Source organism: Mesocricetus auratus, unplaced genomic scaffold (assembly GCF_017639785.1).
Source record: "Mesocricetus auratus isolate SY011 unplaced genomic scaffold, BCM_Maur_2.0 Super-Scaffold_100003, whole genome shotgun sequence".
Lineage (NCBI taxonomy): Eukaryota > Metazoa > Chordata > Mammalia > Rodentia > Cricetidae > Mesocricetus > Mesocricetus auratus.
The window spans coordinates 117,197,803-117,218,090 of NW_024429188.1; the positions used below are offsets into that span (position 1 = coordinate 117,197,803).

The 20,288-nt window shown below is 45.6% G+C and overlaps 2 protein-coding genes across 7 annotated transcripts in view; one reads left to right on the top strand and one right to left on the bottom strand.

The window, feature by feature from the left end:
- Positions 1 to 2,576, top strand: part of Znf185 (zinc finger protein 185 with LIM domain) — a 51,447-nt gene extending 48,871 nt beyond the window's left edge. For all 6 annotated transcript variants that reach the window (XM_040744743.1, XM_040744740.1, XM_021223863.2 and 3 more), the window contains one exon: positions 556 to 2,576. The gene's annotated coding sequence lies outside the window, so the exon portion shown is untranslated. The remainder of the gene's footprint in view (positions 1 to 555) is intronic.
- A 1,393-nt stretch (positions 2,577 to 3,969) lies between these two features.
- On the bottom strand, positions 3,970 to 7,655 carry Pnma5 (PNMA family member 5). Its single transcript, XM_005139327.3, is given in 4 exon segments — positions 3,970 to 5,720; positions 5,723 to 7,240; positions 7,374 to 7,446; positions 7,580 to 7,655. Coding segments are annotated over 2 exon segments (1,866 nt in total). The 5' UTR covers positions 7,116 to 7,240; positions 7,374 to 7,446; positions 7,580 to 7,655; the 3' UTR covers positions 3,970 to 5,247.
- Positions 7,656 to 20,288: the final 12,633 nt, after the last annotated feature.

The following is a 20,288-nucleotide window of genomic DNA, read 5'->3' on the forward strand; positions in this document are numbered from 1 at the left end:
TAAGTGATGTGGGAAAAACCCCTCCCTAGGGACCCTTCCCAAGTTTCCAGAGTCATAGCATCTTCCTCTAAAGAAATCTCCCCCATCTAGATCCTCAGCTGAATCCTCTAACCCTGGGACACCTGGACCTGTTTTGTGACAAGGAAATAAAGATGTAGAAGGGAAATGTTCTGGACAAACACCTAGTTGGAATATAGTAGAATCTGAACCTCATCCTGGGTCTCAGATTCTAGTACTGTGCTCTCTGCTATATTCCTTTGGACTACTTTTCAGCACTGTTTTCATAGCTTTAGATTTAGACTTAATAATGAAGATGTTGAATAAAGCAGCCTCTGGGCCAATAGTCAATGGGATTGTTCCAAGTGTCTGAACACAGAATATTTTCCCTTTCTGATTACACAAAGGTTGTCTTTTCTCCAGGAAATGCATTTGTGTTGGATGTATGCTCACAATCACTGTAACAGTTACCCACCCTAAGGGACCCCAAGGGCTGTCAGGTATTGGATGCTTACTTCAAGTCTAATTGCTACCTCTGTTTCCTTTTGATTCCTGCAGGCTGAACAGAAGCTGATGAGCCCCAGATGCATTTGGCTGTGTACTTACCCCAAATTGTTGGTTCTTCTTAAACTTACATCTGCCAACTGAAGTAACACATCTAGTATTGTGTCTCAATGATGTTATAATTACATGTATATAGTCTCAGTCTTTTATACCCTAGAGATTCAAATCCACATCTCAGTTGATCCCAGGATGAAGGACTCCACTTTGACTTCCCTAAGATTTATTGGCTCTCTAATGAGTGCAGATGACCGACCTGGTATGTTAAGACATGGGCACAAGTGTCGGTATCAGTGTATGCAAACTTTTGGAGGCTTCTGAGGAGCCAAACCAAATGCTGTTGACGATCCCTGGTAGGGAAATTATAGGCATTGAATGCTAAAGGTTGGCAATAGGCTAATGTTTAGCTTGTCTATTCATTCTCTCTCTCTCTCTCTCTCTCTCTCTCTCTCTCTCTCTCTCTCTCTCGGTGTGTGTGTGTGTGTGTGTGTGTGTGTGTTTCTCATACAATTTTAAAATAGTTGTTTTTATATTATTATGTAGCAGACTTAAATTACCTCCTCCCATTTTTCTTTGAGTTTTTCCAGTCAGGTATGTCAGTACATATTGGAAAGTTTACCCAGGTTTAAATTTGGTAAGATACAGTATTAGGAGGCTTACACCAAAAGGGCAATCTGTGTCTATTTGAATTTTGGTAGCTAGTTCAAGTCTTTATCCTCAGTATCCTGATTCCTGGAGTTACTTATAAAATCTCTGAACTGCTTTTAGGGTATATAGATCCCAAAAAAGTCAATAAGAGAACAGATAAGGTTTCTTGAGACCTCACCACACACCAGGCATTACCACAAAGCATTGGCTTTTAATCTCTTTAATAGTCTCTAAGATATTCTCATTTTAGAAATGAAGATAGTAATGCTTGGAGGAGTGGGAAGTATCCTATAGAACCACTATTGTCTCTCTGGAGCCCATACTTTCTTCAGAAGCAATAATCATTGTAACACTGACCTAGTACTGAACATGTGCCAGGCACTGTGTGGAGGGTCCCTATGCCTACAATGAAATACTGCCCTGAGGCACACTGTTAGACATGGGAAAAGTGTGAATCTTGGATCCCTCCTTGAAGCACTACAGTAATCTGATTGCTATCCAGTGAGTGGTGCAGTAGACTCTCTGTCCTGAGCATACAGTGACCTGTTTTCTGCCCTGACTATGTTTCAAACCAACATCAACTTCTAGGTCCCCAGATACTCAAAGCACTAAAAGCTGATGTCTGGCCGAGCAGAGGCAGGTTCATCCCTGCAGTCTGCTAATACGCTGCCCTGATTCAACTTCACCCTGCTGCCTTTGGGTGCAGCATTAAATTGTAAGCTCCTTGAAAGGAAAAATAGCCTTCAAGATTTGGGGATGCAAAATGGAGGTCTCTTCATTTGATTTACTTATAAAATAGCTCTTCCCTTTCTTTAGACTCTGAACCCTAAGGACATTTGAGTATGGACTTGTTCCTCCTATGAAGTAATCAGAGAAGAACATTCTATTTATTTGCACATTTATCTGCTGCATGTACTCTGAAGGAAGGAGTACAGTATGCCACACCCCTACACTAATTTTTAACTAGTCTTTCTCAAGTCCATCTCTAGCATGGGACTTGGCAGATGGTAGGCAATAACATATGGGTGCCAAATGAATTAGTAAGAGAAAAGTGAGTCACTCCTTTGGTTAGAGGTGTTACCTGGGAGTTTCAGTGCAGGCCCAAGGTGGGATGGTTTCTCCACCTCAAAGGTGTACTCTGCCATTTAAGGAAGTTTACAAATATGGAAGATACTCAAAGATGGCTTGCAATATTAGTATTGATTTGAATCCAAAATAGTCCTTTTGTGTCTTAAAAGACAAAAGAATCTGCAGTTAAGAGAGGGATGGTTTGCATTATTTTGCTTCTTTTTAATTGCTTAGTGTTTCTAGTTATATTTGCTTAATCCACATTAATGTATACAAATTATAATAAATGTTAAGATATCACACATCAGTATTTTATCCTTTAAAAAACACTTTTGGTTTTTGTGTATATATGTGCACTTGAGTATGATAACTTGGTGATTTTAGGCATGTGGTTTACCAGAAACAGTTCTTGCTACAAAACCAAGCTGGACATGGTGATTCATGCTCAAGAGATTGAGAAACAAATATTGCCAACAGTTTGTAGGGGTGTGGGGGGAGGTGTCCAAGCTACTCTGAGTTGGGGAAGATAACCTTGGAGTTATAAACCTAAAGGAAGGGGAAGGGTTGCTCACTCCCTAATAAATATTTTCTGAGCACACACTATAGATGATACTGGGTCATGAGAGAGTGATGCATGAAATCTGTGAAAATGAAGCTAGGGTGGAGGGGGAAGCAGGCTCTGCCTCCCGATATTTGATCAAGTCAAAACCTACCACCCTTATAAAACACTGGTTAACAAGCTCTGCAGTGATACATATGACAGTCACACTCATTCAGTGACACACATTTACGTTCATCAACATACACATGCCTCACATTCAAGACACTGGACCCTTACTGACTCCAGTCTCATGCTCTGATACACCCATTCTCACTTACATACAATGACGTCACACTCACCTTCATTGATAGTCATTTTCAGAGATAGTCATACATGGGCACACATGCTCCCAACATTCAAAAGCATGGTCCTTCACACACACACACACACACACACACACACACACACACACACACACACAGACTCACATACACACCTATACACTAGCCAACACTTATTCACTGTCAAAAAGGCACACTAACACATATGAGTACATGCACACACAAGTGCACATAAAAAGCCATTCCTACTTAGGGATTACAACATACCTACCCCCACCAAAGGATAGGAAAAATGTTATGAGAGGCTGTCTGGAATGAGTTCCTCATTCCCCCCTTTTCCTGTGACATCCAAACCTGCTGAGCACCCTGTCCAACTCTTCCTCAAACATCCTTCAGTGGAGACAGAGCTAGCCCCTACCCAATAAGGGTTGGATTAAACAGCATCATGCTCCAAGTTATGCACAGCATCTATAGGGACATCATTCCCTGGCCCTTTTGAAGTCCATATCGGTCACATAGATACCCAGTATCCTCTACAAGCACACTGCTGCACCAGAAATCCTGGGGTCAACCTTCTGTAATGTACCTTCCCTTCAGCATGCAGCCCCTTCATTTCTGCTCCTGCCGAATGCCCTGGAAGACAGTCATTGCACCCCCACATCTATTGACTACCAGCAGCTTGACTACTTCCCATCCAGGAGACCACTGTAGTCCCTCGTGGTCTTAGACATGCACACATGCCAGTGTCAACCCAGCCAACACTGCTGCCCTCCAATTCACTTGCAGCAGAGGCAGGACAGAGCTGGAACAATAATGAAATTTATTCAAAAAACTTGTACTAAAACCATTCAAAAAGAGGTAACACAGAAACTTACAAGGGGCACTAGAAGCCACGGGTCCTGCCCACACAAGGATCTTCTACTACAATATATTGTCTTGGGTGCCCCAGATCTGTCTCTTGTCACAATGATGAGCTCTGGTAATGGCCCTTGCTTTTGGGAATGCTCTCAAAGCATCACCACTGAAGGGTGGTGCTGCCCTACATCATGCACAGACCAATCATGGAATTGGAGAGTATAACATGCAACACCCCACCGACCCTAAAAAATAGTTATAACTAACAGCAGGAGTGGAACATCACAGGACAGTCCCATGTCAAAGTCATTGAGCAGTCCCTTGTCAACATCCTTGTTTCTGGCTGGCTTCCAGGAACTGGGCCTGGGGATTCTGGGAAGCATCTGATCAGGTAACACACACATCTGCAGGAGGACAAGCAGCAGGCAGCTGGCCAAGATGTGCACCAGGAAAGCAGGCGAGGAGTTCACAACACCGGGGGAGAAGAGGTAGCGTAACCTTGGGGGCACGTGCCAGGGTGTAGGGGTGACTGGCCAGGTAGTCAGGGCCTCCAGCTGCTCAAGTTAACACACACCTCACTCACAGCTTTGTACAGGAGCAACGGGTGGGGATAAGCACACAAAGGGGGAAGGGACGCGTTGGATAGCTGGCTCTCTATGAGGTTAACAGATACTCGGGTGGGGGGCAGCCCAGAGCAGGGAGTAGCCTGCCTCAGGATAGCAGCAGGGAGGGGGCATCTGTGTTGGGAGAGCCAGGCAGAACTCTTGAGATGGCCTCTCTGTAGAACTCTTGACATGGCCTCTTCTGTAACTTCCTTCCACCTGTTTGGTATGGCTGGCAGATGGAGGATGGCACCTCGGCTGCACTGCCAGGCCTCCCTCTCAGTCCGGCAGGGTTTGGGGCCAGCCTCGGCAGGTGCCTGCCTGCCGAGTTGTACCAGGCTCTCGTTGCTTGCTCTCTGGAATTCTCCAGCAGCCCTGGACAAAAGACAGCAGAACAAACTACCCCCTACCAAATCCTGCACTGCTCTCCCACCTCCTGTTCACACAAAACCTGTCCTGCACGCTCACAGGCTGTCAGGCCAGCTGAGGGCCCAAACCCTGCAGTGTTGGGTTTGGCGCTCTTCTTGGGCGCCGGTGTCTTTTCCCCTCACAGCCCTCTCAGGGTGCCACGAAGGAAACTGCCTCCGGTTGGCACTGGCTTCCCAGGGCCGTTGGGTCCAGAGACCCTGGGCTTTCACTCACGAAAGGACTCAAGGGTGCTGCCTTCGTGGGGCTCCCCTAGAGCAGTGTAGATGATCCTGAAGACGGGCTGGATCCTGCGGCCTCCTCTCCGGAGCACTATCTTCCTGCCTTGCTGCACTACCCCCCGGGCATTGGATCGCGCTGGCCAACGTAGCCTTGTGACAGTCTCCTCCGTGCCCTGTGCTGTTTCAGTGCCAGTGGACATCCTTAACTGAGAGCTCCCCTCACCGTTTTCATCCTCTGAATCACTTGTATCCCAACTGGACTCTGGTTCACCCTGTAATCTGGCTATACTAGCTCCCCATTCCTTTCTATGGTACTCTCCATTAGCCTTGGATATAGTAGTCACTGACCTAGGTGGAGCTTGTTTTTGCTTGTTGGAATTATTTCTAGTTAGTGGCAAGTGGGGTTCCTCACCCTGGCCCTGGCTGTCCTGCCCTTCCACACCACTCATGTCCCCTGCTATTTGTCTAGGCTGCCCCATCATTTTGTCAAGGTATCTCTGTTGCCTGCTACAGGAAGGAATTCCTAGAGCTCTTGAGCCTATATTCTCCTGGGGTTGGGGTGGCTCATAGCCCCAGCCCCTCTCTCGTTTCCCGACTCCTGTGATATAACATGGGGTTTCTGCTCATCAGGTTCATTTTCAGTCGTGAACCCTGATTCCTTCATAAGCCCCTCTTCCCCAGCACTGTGTCTCCATAGGAGTCGCTTCCGTTTCACTGATGTGACTTCCTCTCCTATGGTCTGGGTGCTGATCTCCCTAAAAAGCCCTGCCTGGGTGGTAACCTGATCTGCTGCTGCCCCACAGGCCCTGTTTTCCTTTCCTGCCTGATTCTGCTGCTCCTTTATCACTACCATGGTGGTCTCCCACTCTTCCTCATCTTGAGTGAGTTTCATTAACTCCAGAAAAGTGGGTGGGCATCCTTGTTGATCTAAGAGGGAAAGCTTGCCCCGAAGGCCAGTGCTCAGGGAGACACTAGATAAGATATGCTTGAGGCGAATGGAGTCTGCAGTGTGTGCTGACAAGGGGCTCTGCTGCACTGCTTTCTGGAGTAGGGGCTCCAAGTGCAGCAAGTAATCAGATAGCTTCTCTGCAGGTTTTTGAGAAGACTGAAGGAACCTGAACTGTAAGATCTTATTATCCTCTTTATTCCCAAAGATCTGCTTTAGGGCTTTCAAGCACTGTTCCAAAGTTAGGGAGTCATTGCTAGCCCACAGTGCCTGCACGATTGACAGGGCAGAACCATGCAGGCTCTCTAGAAGGCGCCGCTTCTTCTCCTCCTCGGACACCTGCCATAACGGCATCATCTCAGTGACCTCCTGTAACCAGGTTTCAAAGGTCTCTTCTCCTGGGCCTGGAAAGGGACTGCCAGAAAACGCTTTCAATTTTTGGTAACACATGCTATTGCACAAAGACTTCAAGCCTCTTGGCTTGTCTTGGACTGAATTTCTTAGCTCCCAGCTCACTGTAGGGGCAGTGCTAAACCCCAGGGCTTTGGCCACATCTACCATTCTCCGTCCTTCATCCCTCAGAAAGTAGATCAGCTTATTGATGAATTCATCATCTGAGCTACGGGGTTTCACTACCACTTCCCAGGTTCCCCCTGCTGCCAGTATATGAGTGGGCATCATAGTATAATTGACAACTTCAGTCAGTTCAACTAAGATTGCCTTAGCATTGTCTTCCCTCCTGAACATTCTGCCTATCACCCTGTGAGCACACAAAGGAGGTAAGCCTTGTTTCAGAGCATCCTTTATCTCAGTCTCACTGCACTGCACAGGGATGCCCACAATGAGCACAGCCTTCTTGGGGTCCAGGTCCATCCCCTTACACCAGTCATCTAATAGAGCCACAGCCATTGCTACCACCTTCTATGGACAAACCTAACACTAGGGTACTTATTAACTCAAAATTTTCCTAGGACTCAAAGGATTCTAAGCCAAGACCATGTAGAAAGGCAGCGATGTCCTGGGTTTCCCACAGCCTGAAATGCAAATGAAAAGCTTAGTTAATACTTCCTGTCACCTTTTCTTCTCTCAGCAATTCAGTCTTGCTTCCCAGGCTCTTGCGATCTTTTTTGTTGAGGGTCTTCTCACAAAAAGCTCCCCAAAACTCACTGGATCCTGCTGATCTCTTGCCGCAGCAACCTCTCTGGAAGTTCAGGGAGTCTGCTGAGTATTCTGCAAGTACCTGTGGAAAAATGCCAATGTCAGGAGGCAAAGACCGATGACTAGGAACATTGGAAATGACCCAATGGAAGACAGGGCAGGAAGGAGAACACTGTGCCACCCAGTAGGAACTGTGTTGGATTCAGGCTACTCACTTCTTGCTGGGTCCTGAAGAAATGCTCAGCAGAAGAGAAAGATGACTTGAGCTCAGCAGATATGGTCAGAGTGGTGGGTGCAAAGACTGTGTGGCAAGCTGAAGTACTGTCATGAACACAAGAACAGTGCAGATCTGAATTTCTAACACAGGTTGTGATGTCATGGTCCTCCAACCAATAAAACATCTTAGCAACAAGATGGTAGTGATGACAGGTACAGGGGGTAAGCAGAGACTAAGGAGTGGGCACTGATTTTTTTTTAAAAAGCACATGGTTTCAAATAGTATGGAATATGCAATCAGAGACAGAAAAAGCCCCCAGAAAGTAAACACACGCTGCCACCCTAAGTATGATCCTGCAATCTGTGAAACTTGACAGGAAGCCTCTTTACCTCTTTGCTAGAATTACAGGATACTCCTAAAATAGCTGCTCACCGTGCTGTTGGCTGAAGTGTGGATACAGCGGTTTTGCTGGTATTGGCACTTGATACTGGCAGTCTTCTGACTTCTATCCAGACAGTTGGTGCAGAGATGATGGTTCCTGCCCACTGATCTGTTCAAGGCAAAGCAGAGGAACATTTAATATGGTCTGTCTTGAATGTCTCTACCCATGTAGGATGTGCTAATCTGAGTGTGCACAAGAATCTAACAACCTTGTCAGCATAGTGGCGCACACCTTTGAACCCTGCACTCAAAGGCAGCTAACTGAAGCTAATCTATCAATTTGAAGCCTGCCACCACAACATTGTAAGACCTTCTTTTAAAAAAACTGTTTGCAAGGATTTTAGCAGCTGCTCCACAAAGAGACAAAAGGAATTCTAACATAAAATTGCTCTCCTACCTCCATTGACCCCACCTACCACAAAGTGTCACTTGTATTTCCAGAACCCACTCCATCCAGCTTCATCCTGGTTCCAGCCTCGTGCCAGTTGTCCCAAGCACCGCCCCTTAAGTTCCTGTGCCACCTCGGACCACCCGCTGTCTCATTGGTTCCGGCCCCGTGCCAGTTGTCTCAAGCACCGCCCCTTAACTTCCTGTGCCACCTCGGACCACCCGGTATTTCAGTTCCACTTCTGAACCAGGCCCTGATCCATCTGGGTTCTAGTACCTTCTCGACTGTCCCAAGCATCGCCCCCTCCCAGTTCCAGCATGTTACCACACCCCATAGCCACCTCCGTTCCTGTTTTGAACTCGGCCCAACCCTGTCCAATACGCAGATCCCACCATCACATCCTACCAACAACCCAAAGCCACTTGTGCTGTCAAATACCAGTCTCACTTATGCCTAAACTCCCCTACTTCGACCTTATCTAAAACCCAAAGAAAGCCCAGTGCACTGACATCGCAAGAGGCAGGAAGATCACCTGAACCCAGAAATTTGAGACCAGCCTGTGCAACACTGAAATGCTGACTCACAAGGAGAAAACAACCCCTTCACTAATGGTCTCCCCCCCATATATCCCTTATCTCATGTTCTCAAAAAGGGTGATAGTGGAAGTAAAAGGAAAGGACATAAATGGAATCGGTGAGGTCCAGAAATGGCAGAAACCTTTAAGGTGCCAGTGGGAGAGCAGCACCATACCTGTTGAAGAGGCCTTCAGACGAGAACTCCAGGAGCTGCAACAAACACACACGCTGTAGGGCAAAATGGGCTCCGAGACCACGGCAGATCTTATATAGGCCGCCCCGCCCACACCCCGTGGAGTTGCACAGGACCGTTTTCGGGCTGCGCACTGACATCACCTCCCCTCCCCCACACTCCCTAATAGGAGGATACTGTTACCTCACCCAATCCTGATAGTTCCATAGGGAGCAAGTGGGAGGGACACAGAATTGAACAGAGTAGCGGGAGGTGTGCATCAAAGCTTGGCTTAGTAGACACCACCAAGCTTGGCACGTATTACACCAGGTCCAACAGCCATTGGTTTCTCTGTTTCGCGTGTCTGTGCCTCATTGGCTTCTAGCTGTGACGCGATACTTATCAGTTACTTTATTTACATATTCAAATAGTGAAAGGTGGGTGTAACCACCTAATCCTACAGGCTGAACACAAAGTATTTGTCCGATTGTAGAACATAGGGCCTCACACAACATACAAGCCTACCAGGGACTTAAAAAATAAAAGTTAGAGCTGGGCGGTGGCGCACGCCTTTAATCCCAGCACTCGGGAAGCAGAGGCAGGGGGATCTCTGTGAGTTCGAGGCTGGGCTGGTCCAACAGCTCCAAAACAATACAGAGAAACCCTGTCTCGTAAAAAAAAAAAAAGAAAGTTGCCTGTTGTTTTCCTTGGAGGAAACTGATCTGGTATCTGAGGCCCCAAAGATTGCCGAGACCTCCTCACTGACACCCACATTCAGGGGGTCTGGATCAGTCCTATGCTGGCCTCTCAGCCATCAGTCTGGTCAGCCATCAGTCTGGGATCCATGAGTTCCCCCTTGTTCAGGTCAGCTGCTTCTGTGGGTTTCACCAGTCCGGTCATGACACTTTGCTTATTATTCCTCCCTCTCTGTCACTGGGTTCCAGGAGTTTAGTTCAGTGTTTAGCAGTAGGTGTCTGCCTCTGCTTCCATCAGTCACTGAATAAAGACTCTAGGATGCATATAAGGTAGTTGTCAGTCTCATTATCGGGGAAGGGCATTTAAGGTAGCCTCTCCACTATTGCTTAGATTGCCAGTTGGTGTCATCATCCTTGTAGATCTCGGGAAATCTCACTAGTGTCAGATCTCTCCTCAAACCTATAATGACTCCCTCTATTATGGTATCTCTCATCCTTCTCTCCTCTATTCTTCCCCTGACTCAACTTTCCTGCTCCCCCATGTCCTCCTCTCCCCTCCTCTTCTTCCCCTCACTTTACCCCAGACTCGAATGTTTTCCCAGGAGCACCAAATTGTTTCTTTAAAGAAGGCCATGGGTAGAACACAGGAAACATATAACAAGGTGCATATTTCAGGCCTTTGGTAGAATAACAGATTGGTTTTGCTTTATTTGATAATTTAAAAAAAGGAATAGGCAGGTTCATTCTTGTTGTTCCAGCATCTGAGAGATGGAAACAGGAGGATGCTGTTTCAAGTCAAGGCAGGCTATATACTGTGTTCAAGGCTAGCCCAAGCTCCAAATTTGTAGGCCAGCCTGGGTTACAGTGTGAAACCTTCTCTCAAAAAACCTGAAACAAAAATACACAAACAGAATAGGCATTTCAGCAATGTTTCAATAAAAAGGTTGCTGCTCAAGGCATTTGCAGACATGCCAATCTCACAAACTCTCATTTGTTTATTTATACAGAACTGAGGCTAGAACTCACGGTAGAGCAAGGGAAATGAAGCTACATCCCCATGTTTGAGAATATAGTTGCATAGGGTACATGATGCTGCTAGAGAGTCCCAAATCCATGAGGCTCATTTTACACAGGGGGTGTCAGAGCATCAGCACATTGTGTGTCCCAGAATCCACCATTTAACCAATGTCACATGAAAAGCTCACAGTCACCTCTGGGATACTGAGTGCTACACTGGTGAGAGTTCTATTCCTCTCCTTCTCATTGGTATACAAATAGCTTCATCTCCAATTATTTTCTAAACAACAATAAAATGCTATGGAGGAGTGGCACAGGTGTTGAATTTACCTAAGCCATTGATCCTGGAAACACTGAAAACACTGAAGGTTTAACAAACCCAGCTCTGTGTGTTCCAAAAAATGACTTCTCACAAAGAAATTCCCTTCCCCATGCAACTTAGAGTCAAAGGATGCTTTCCTTAGTTACATATGAGAAAGCCAGACCCAAAGCCTTTTAAATTCCCCCCCCCCTCTCTCTCTCTCTGTGTGTGTGTGTGTGTGTGTATGTATGTCACAAACAATTAGCTGAACTGCATATTGGTTGCCTGCCAGTTTGAGGCAGCTTCTTTTCTTTCGACATATTCTTGAACTTTGCCCCACTCACTCCAAAACCAGCCGGTTGCCTTAATGGTCCCTTCTTAGAATAGGCAGGCCCCAGGTAAAACTTTCCATCATCCATCTGCTCATCAAGAATTCTCTCTATGCCTGTTTGTTCTTCTCTTTAAAAGAAAGCCTTATTACTCTGGCAACAACATATCATCAGGGTAAAACTAAATAAAAGAAAAAAACAAAAAAACAATAAAAAGCCAACCCTGCATATTTTCTTTGCCTAACCTTTGGGACATTTGAAGATCTCATGACTCAAGTTTTTTCCTATTGTTACATCCTTTACTCCTCTCTTGCAAGTGAAATCTTGTCATCAAGTCATAACTTATTCCCAGGCTTCATTGAGATGTTGTTAGCTACCCAATGGAGATTCTAAGCAGTTTTGGACCTTATCTCCTAGATCTCTGGCAACACACTAAATTTTCTAAACATTTTATTAGTTCTTTGTGGATTTCACATCATGCATCTCAATCCCACTCATCTTCCCATCCCCTCACCTCCACCCTCTGCCCTTGTGATCTACCCACAAGACAAAATTGAACTCAAAATTATGGCATAAAAACAAAACAAAAAAGAGAAAGAAAATAAATTTTTGGCATGAAAGCTGTAGTATGGCCCAGAGGGTCACACAGTATGTCCCTTAGTCCATACATCTTTACTTCTAAGTGTTCATTACAATTGGTCTGGCTCAAAGCCTATGTCTTCTGCTACCCTATGGATACTGGGACTATTCCTGGATATCCTGTTGTTGTCCTGTGTCAGGATTAGGTTTGGGGATCTTGCAGCTTTGTTTCTGCAGGACTGACACCTTTATGTGCTCCAGCAGTTCATAAACAGGGTGGATGTTCGGGTGGACTAATTCACAGCCCTGGTTCTAAGCCTGGGTATTGCAAGAAATCCACAGATGCTTGGGAAGAAGACTTATTTATTAAAGAATAAAATATGGAACACACTCATGCCTACAGTGTGAAGCGATGCTGTTGTCTCTTCATCCATGGAAAGATGGAGAAATCTCTGGACCAGGTCACCTAACAGTGTATCAATAATCCTTCCATGTCAGAAAGAGAGGGAGAGAGAGAGAGAGAGAGAGAGAGAGAGAGAGAGAGAGAGAGAGAGAGAGAGAGAGAGAGAGAGCACACAGCCACCAGACTTCAGTTCTTATTAGGTCATTTATCAGAGAAAACCAAACCCATAGAGCTAGTCACCCCAAATGTCATTGGCTAAACACCTGGGTGGTAGCTGGGTTGGTCAACCTGCCACCTTTCCCTCATCATCACCACTGGGGTGAGCTCTGCAGCACTGCCCTAGCTAGCTTAACCAATGCATCAGGCAGCAAGAACAAGGCCAATTCTCCAGCTCTACATGCCCTGTGGTCCGGCTAACCCACACCTACACCGACAGGACCAGCTCTACTGTTTTGTTCAGGTGAGGTATATGGCCTGCTCTCCAAAGTGCAGCAGTTGATGAGGGACTAAGGCCAGCTCTTCTATTCTCATGTCCCCGTGGTTAGCTCTCCTGCCTGTCGCAGTTGGCAAGGGCTGGGGGTGGGGATGGAGGACATATTTCTCCTACCTATGCCACCAAATGGCATAGGAGGGAGTGTGCAGGTGCTGCTCTCTTGCTCTCACATCCACAGAAACATTTCACCAGCACCCTTACAACAGGGTCAGCTCTAGTGTGCTGCCCAGGCAAGGTGCAGGGCTCACTCTCCCAAGTGCTACAGTTGGTGACGGACAGTGACAGCTCTCCCTAGTATGGCAGCCAGTGAAGAGCAGGATCAATTCTGCAGTCCTATTCTCACTGCTTTTAATGGCAACAGGAGTCACATACCTCACCACACACCATGGCTGTGACAGGGCCATGGACCCAGACATGGCCTCCAACTGCAACCCAGGTCTGGGCAACACCATGGTCCCCTGGGTGGGGCGGGGCAGTGCAGGCCACTCAGATCTGTATGGCCCTGCAGAAGCTCAGTCCTTGGACACTAAGAAAGTCGTATGTGGTAGCCCAGACCCCTGACATACACATGGCCCTTGATGGCAATAGGGGCCATGAATACCCAACAAAGATCCCAGCTGCAGTTGGACAATGGACCCATACATGGTTCTTGGTAGCAGCCTGGGCCTTGATGCAACCATGGCTGAGGTTGACAGCACAGATCACTCACATTGGCATGGACCCAGGTGCAGCATACTCCTCAAACACCCATCTGGCCCAAGGTGGCAGATCAGACCCTGAGAATACACATGAAACTTCGGATATCACCATGGACCCTGGCTAAAGCAGGGTCACAGACCCAGCCATGACTCTGGCTTCAGCCCAGGTCCACACAATGTCATGGCCCCTGGTTGCAGCAGATCTCACTCAGGTCTGTATGAGCCCAGCAGCAGCACAGCCATCTGACACCAAGTGGCCACAGGTGGCAGCCCAGATCCTGGGCCTCCATGATAACACACAAATTTTTTTTCTTTTTTTATTTTAATTTTAAATACATGTCAATCCCAGTTCCCTCTCCTTCCCCTCCTTCCACACTCCCCATCCCCCCCAGCCTCCCACACTATTGCCAATTCCTTCCACATAGGGGATATCTAGAGTCTGTCATTTCACTCAGGGTAGGGTCCAGGCACTCCCCTAAGAGTCCAGGCTGAGAGAGCATCCCTCTTTGTGCTATGGGCACATGATGTCTGTTAGTATTCGAGGGATAAACACTGATCCACTGCTCAGGACCCCATAGGTAGCCCAGGCCTCCACATTGACTCTCACATTCAGGGGGACTGGATCGGTCCCATGCTGGCCTCCCAGCTGTCGGTCTGGGGTCCAAGGGCTCTCCCCTGTTCGGATCAGCTGTCTCTGCTGGTTTTGCCAGCCCATTTTTTGCCAATTTATCGCTCCTCTCTCTCTGTCACTGGGTTACTTGGGTTCAGTTCAGTGTTTAACTGTGGGTGTTTGCCTCTGCTTCCATCAATCACTGGATGAAGGCTCCAGGATGGTTATAGACATCAAGTTCATTATCAGGAATGGACATTAGGGGTGGTCTCTACACTATTGCTTAGCTTGCCAATTGGTGTCATCCCTTTAGATCACCAGAGGTCACAATGGTGCCTGATCTGTCTTCTAACCTATGATTCCCTCTTCCCCCTATCCTACCCCCCCCAGTCAACCTTCCTGTTTCCCCCATGACCTACTCTCTCTTCCTCTTCTCCCCCTCTCTATTTCCCAGCTCACCCTTCCCCCACCCCTCGTCTTGTTCCCCATCTGTTCAGAGGATCTTGCCTCATTTCTCTTCTCTTGGGTACCATGCATATATTTTATGTTCTTTCCTGTTTCCCAGACTCTCTGTCATTGGAAGTGCAGACTGGCACTCTCCTGATCCATGTCTAAAATCCATATATGAGTGAGTACATATCATGTTTGTCTTTTTGTGACTGGGTTACCTCACTCAGGATGGTTTCTTCCAGTGCTATCCATTTACCTGCGAATTTCAAGATTCCATTGTTTTTTTTCTGCTGAGTAATACTCCATTGTGTAAATGTACCATATTTTCTCTATCCACTCTTCAGTTGAGGGGCATCTAGGTTGCTTCCAGTTTCTGGCTATTATAAATAATGCTGCTATGAACATAGTGGAACAGATGCCCTTGTTGTATAAATTTGCCTCTTTTGGATATATGCCTAAGAGTGGAATTGCTGGGTCTTGTGGTAGATTGATTCCCAATTTCCTGAGGAATCTCCATACTGATTTCCAAAGTGGCTGTACGAGTTGGCACTCCCACCAGCAGTGAAGGAGTGTTCCCCTCTCTCCACATCCTCTCCAGCATAAATTGTCTTCAGTGTTTTTGATTTTAGCCATTCTGACAGGAGTAAGATGGTATCTCAAAATTGTTTTGATTTGCATTTCCCTGATGGCTAAGGATGTTGAACACTTTCTTAAGTATCTCTTGGCCATTTTAGCCTCCTCTATTGAGAATTCTCTGTTTAGTTCTGTACCCCACCTTTTAATTGGATCCTCTGGTGTTTTGGAGACTTGCTTCTTGAGTTTTTTGTATATTTTGGAGATTAGCCCTCTGTCAGATGTGGGGTTAGTGAATATCTTTTCCCATTCTGTGGACTGCCTTTTTGTCTTGTTGACTGATAACACACAAATTTTAAGGAAGGCAATGTATCATAATTGCCCCACCTTAGAATCTGAAACACCCTACCTACAGTTTCTCCCCCCTTATCCTTTTTTGTTATAACATACCTCTGGTTCTAGTTGAAGTCATGACATTCCAAATTGCCCAAAAGATTATATTTTATTTTTTCTATGTGTATTATTTTTATTTAACTCTCCCTTCCCTCTCCCTCCCCTCCTCCCCCGGCCCCCCAATCCTCCCAACCCCACACCCCACTGCAACCCCCCTCTGCTCCCCAGGGAGGGCAAGGGCTACCATGAGGGATTTTCAGAGTCTGTCATATCATTTGGGGCAGGGCCTAGGTCCTCCCCCATGTGTCCCGGCTGAGAGAGCATCCCTCCATGTGGAATTGACTCCCAGAATCTATTTGTATGCCAGGAATAAATACTGATCTACGCTTCAAGGACCCATAGATTGCCGAGGCCTCTTCTCTGACACCCAGGTTCAGGGGGTAGGGGGAGTGCCTGGATCAGTCCCATGCTGGCCCCTCAGTCATCAATCTGGGGTCCAGGTGTTCCCCCTTGTTTAGGTCAGCTGCCTCTCTGGGTTTCTCCAGCCTGGTCTTGATTCCTTTGCTCATCACTCCTCTTTGCAACTGGGTTCCAGGAGTTCAGTTCAGTGTTTAGCTGTGGGTGTCTGCCTCTGCTTCTGCCACTGGATGAGGGTTCTAGGAAGGCATATAAGGTAGTCATCAAGGGAGGGCATTTAAGGTAGCCTTAATGCCAGTTGGTGTCATTCTTGCAGATCTGTGAAGATCTCACTAGTGCCAGATCTCTCCTCCAACTTATAATGGCTCCCTCTATTACCATATCTCTCATCCTTCTCTCCTCTACTCTCTTCCTGCTCTCCCCTGTCCTCCTCTCCCCTCCTCTTCTCCCCCTATCTTTCTCTCATCTCCCTCTCCCCTCGTCTCCCCCCTGCTCCCAACCCAATTAGGAGATACCCTCCCATAACCTTTCTCTGGGTTACCATACATATCTCTCTTATGGTCCTCCCTATTTCCCAGTCTCTCTGGTGGTGAGACTGTAGGCTGGCACTCCCCTGCTCCATGTCTAAAATCCATATATGAGTGAGTACATACCATGTTTGTCTTTTTGTGACTGGGTTACCTCACTCAGGATGGTTTCTTCTAGTGCCATCCATTTGCCTGCAAATTCCAAGATTCTATTTTTTTCTGCTGAGTAATACTCCATTGTGTAAATGTACCACATTTTCTCTATCTACTGTTCAGTTGAGGGGCATCTAGGTTGCTTCCAGGTTCTGGTGATTACAAATAATGCTGCTATGAACATAGTTGAGCAGATGTCCTTATTGTATGAGGGTACATCTTTTGGATATATGCCTAAGAGTAGATTTGCTAGATCTTGTGGTAGACTGATTTCCATTTTCCTGAGGAATCTCCACACCAATCTCTACAGTGGCTGCACAAGTTGGCATTCCCACCAGCAGTGGAGGAGTATTCCCCTTTCTCCACATGCTCTGTAGCAAAAATTGTCAGTGGTTTTGATTAGCCATTCTGACAAGAGTAAGATGGTATCTCAGAGTTGTTTTGATTTGCATTTCCCTGATGGCTAGGGATGTTGAGCACTTTCTCAAGTGTCTCTCAGCCATTTTAGACTCCTCTATTGAGAATTCTCTATGTTGTTCTGTAGCCCACTTTTTAATTGGATCTTTTGGTGTTTTGGAGACATGCTTCTTGAGTTCTTTGTAAATTTTGGGGATCAGCCCTCTGTCAGATGTGGGGTTAGTGAATACCTTTTCCCGTTCTGTGGGCTGCCTTTTTGTCTTGTTGACTGTGTCCTCTGCCTTACAGAAGCTTCTCAGTTTCAGGAGGTCCCATTTATTAATTGGTGATCTCAGTGTCTGTGCTACTGGTATTATGTTCAGGAAGTGGTTTACCACTATAAACATTTAAAGTTAGTATAGGATTTAAAGTAATTAATTTTGTATTCCAGATAATATAATGGTTTGATTGCTTGTAAATTACTGTTGTGCTAATGCCATGTCCACTTCTCTCTTTGCAGCATGATAAATAAATTTGTTTTCTTTATATTAAAAAATAAAATTTTATTTTATCATTTTATGTGCATTAATGTTTTGCCTGTGTCTATACCACATAGCTTCCTGGTGCCCTCAGAAGCCTGAAAAGTGTTACAGGTCCCCTGGAACTGAAGTTAACACATGACCATCTGCTATGTGAGTTCTGGGAATCAAACTTGGGTCCTCTGCAAAAGCAGCCAGTGAGCTTTTAACCACTTAGCTATCTCTCCAGCCCTGACAATAAGCATCTTAGAGGTGTATATATTCAGAGTCCTTTATAATGTGCCATAAATAGCAGAAAATATGAGAGATATGTTGCAATTATTCCTATTGAAGGAGGACTGTGTATTATTTTAAATTCATTTTGCCTGGGGACTAATGCTGGACTTGACACATGGCCTCCTAAGGAAACTTTTATTTCCAGAGTTTGGTTTCTGAAAAAAAATAGATTTAGCTCAGGACTCTTAGCTGACAGTATTCTCAAAAATTAAACATGCTGAAAGTAGTCTCAAAAATTAAACATTCATGTTTTTTGTTGGTCAGAAAGATTAATTGTAAGGAAAAAGACACAGCCAGAGTTGCTGGACAAGTGCAGAGTGCTGGAGAAGTAGGATAGACCCATGCTAGGGACTTTTCAAGAGGAGCACAGGTTCTGCAATGCTAAGAAGAGGATGGAGGCAAATAAGCTTTTATTTCAAAAGCAGATTGTTTTTCTTGCTTTGGAAGTTCAGGGAAATAGAGCATGTTTCGATGACAAACAAGAACAGCCCATTCCCATCCCCTCAGCTCAGGCACCTTCACAAGATCCTTGTATCTGAGTTGACTAGGACCTCCTGCTTAACATGAGCTCCATCAACTTTCCCCAAGTTCATAATGGCTAAAATTATAATTAATATGTATAAATGAAACTTCTAGAAGCAATAATGGCAAAAAATGTGCGCCAATTATGGTTTTCTTTAGGAAAAAGAGTAAAATTTTGTGATTTTTTGTTTGTTTTTTTTAGGAGGAGCCTGGCCATGGTGGTGCATGCCTTTAATCCCAGCACTGGGGAGGCAGAGGAAGGCAGATCTCTGTGAGTTCGAGGCCAGCCTCCCAAGCTACACAAAGAAACCTGTCTAGAAAAGTAGAAGGAGGAGGAGGAGGAGGAGGAGCATAAGGAGAAGAAGAAGAAGATGATGATGATGATGGGGGAAGTCCTGTGTATATGTCAATAAAGCACTGATGGCTAATCTGGAACCAAGATAGGAGGGACTAGGAATCCAGGAGGACTCTGGGTAGGAGAAACACAGGAAGTCAAGATGTAACGCCATGGGGTAGGAAGCCCGGAAAGTTCTCTGGTAAGAGACATACTTCGATTAACAATTATGGGGTAATTACTTAAGTCAGAGCTAGCCAGTAAGAAACAAGCAAGGCCAACAGCTTCATAATTAATACAGTGTCTTGTGTGTTATTTGGGGACTACAACGCAGCAGAGTCCAGGCGACTGGCGGGTGATAAACCAAAGCAGCTAACAAGGAAAGGCTTCTCTTTACATAATGGTGATCAGAAGTGGGATCATGAATTTCCATGTAGTATGACAAAAGCTTTAAAGGAATTTTAGAAACAAAAGAACGGAGAAAAGCATGGGTTTTTGGTAGCAGTATTTTTCTCAGGTGGGCTCTGTTTTGCTAGCGACAAGCAGAGATTCATGCAGCTGGCTTAAGTGAGGCTTCCTGACTCAGTATAAAAACAAACAAACAAACAGACAAACAAAAAAACCCAGCAAGGTTGTTTTAAGAGGCTCTGCTAACAATTGAAAGGTGTGTACATACAGCTGGAAGTGGCAGTGACCACATCTCCAAGCCGGCAGCTTGAGTCACGCTTACGCCCACCATCTTGGAAAAACGGCAGTTTAAACAGCCGCGGTTTTAACAGATAAGACACGTGGCCAGAACAACATAAAGATTTACAGTAAAGTCAGACATGGATGAAAAAAAACCTCTAAAGCTTTACAGTGTGTTTAAAAATATACGTAAGATTGAGAGAGAAAAAGAAATGACATAGTGGTAAATAGAGAAGCCGGCTATGGTGGGGCACACCGACAGGATTTGCTGCAGAGGCAGAGGCAGGCAGATTTCCAGAGAAACCCAGTCTCAGAGAAAAATAAATAAAAGTAAAAGAAATAGAGTAATAATAGATAAATAAATAAGCCACGTAAAGATGGAAAATACACAAAGAGTCTAGATACTGTATGCTATTGTGTTTTTCAGTTTTTTGATTGCGCAGGAAGGAACAACTGCTAAAGTACACTTGATTATAAATGCTACTGAATTAATTCAACTTATATCTTTTAAAAATGCCTTGACTTCAAAATTTAAGTATAAGGATATGTTACTTTGGAAAAAAGTTTCTGTCTATGTTTCTACAGAAAATGAAAATCTGAGGATTCCTGCCAGGCTTCTGTGGGTTCGATGAACCAAGACCCCCGGAAGCAGTGGACCAAGTGTTCCAACAATTGAAACAGCTAAGATGATGCAGTCTTACAGACCCTGAAAATAAGGACTTATACAGGTTTCTGAGTT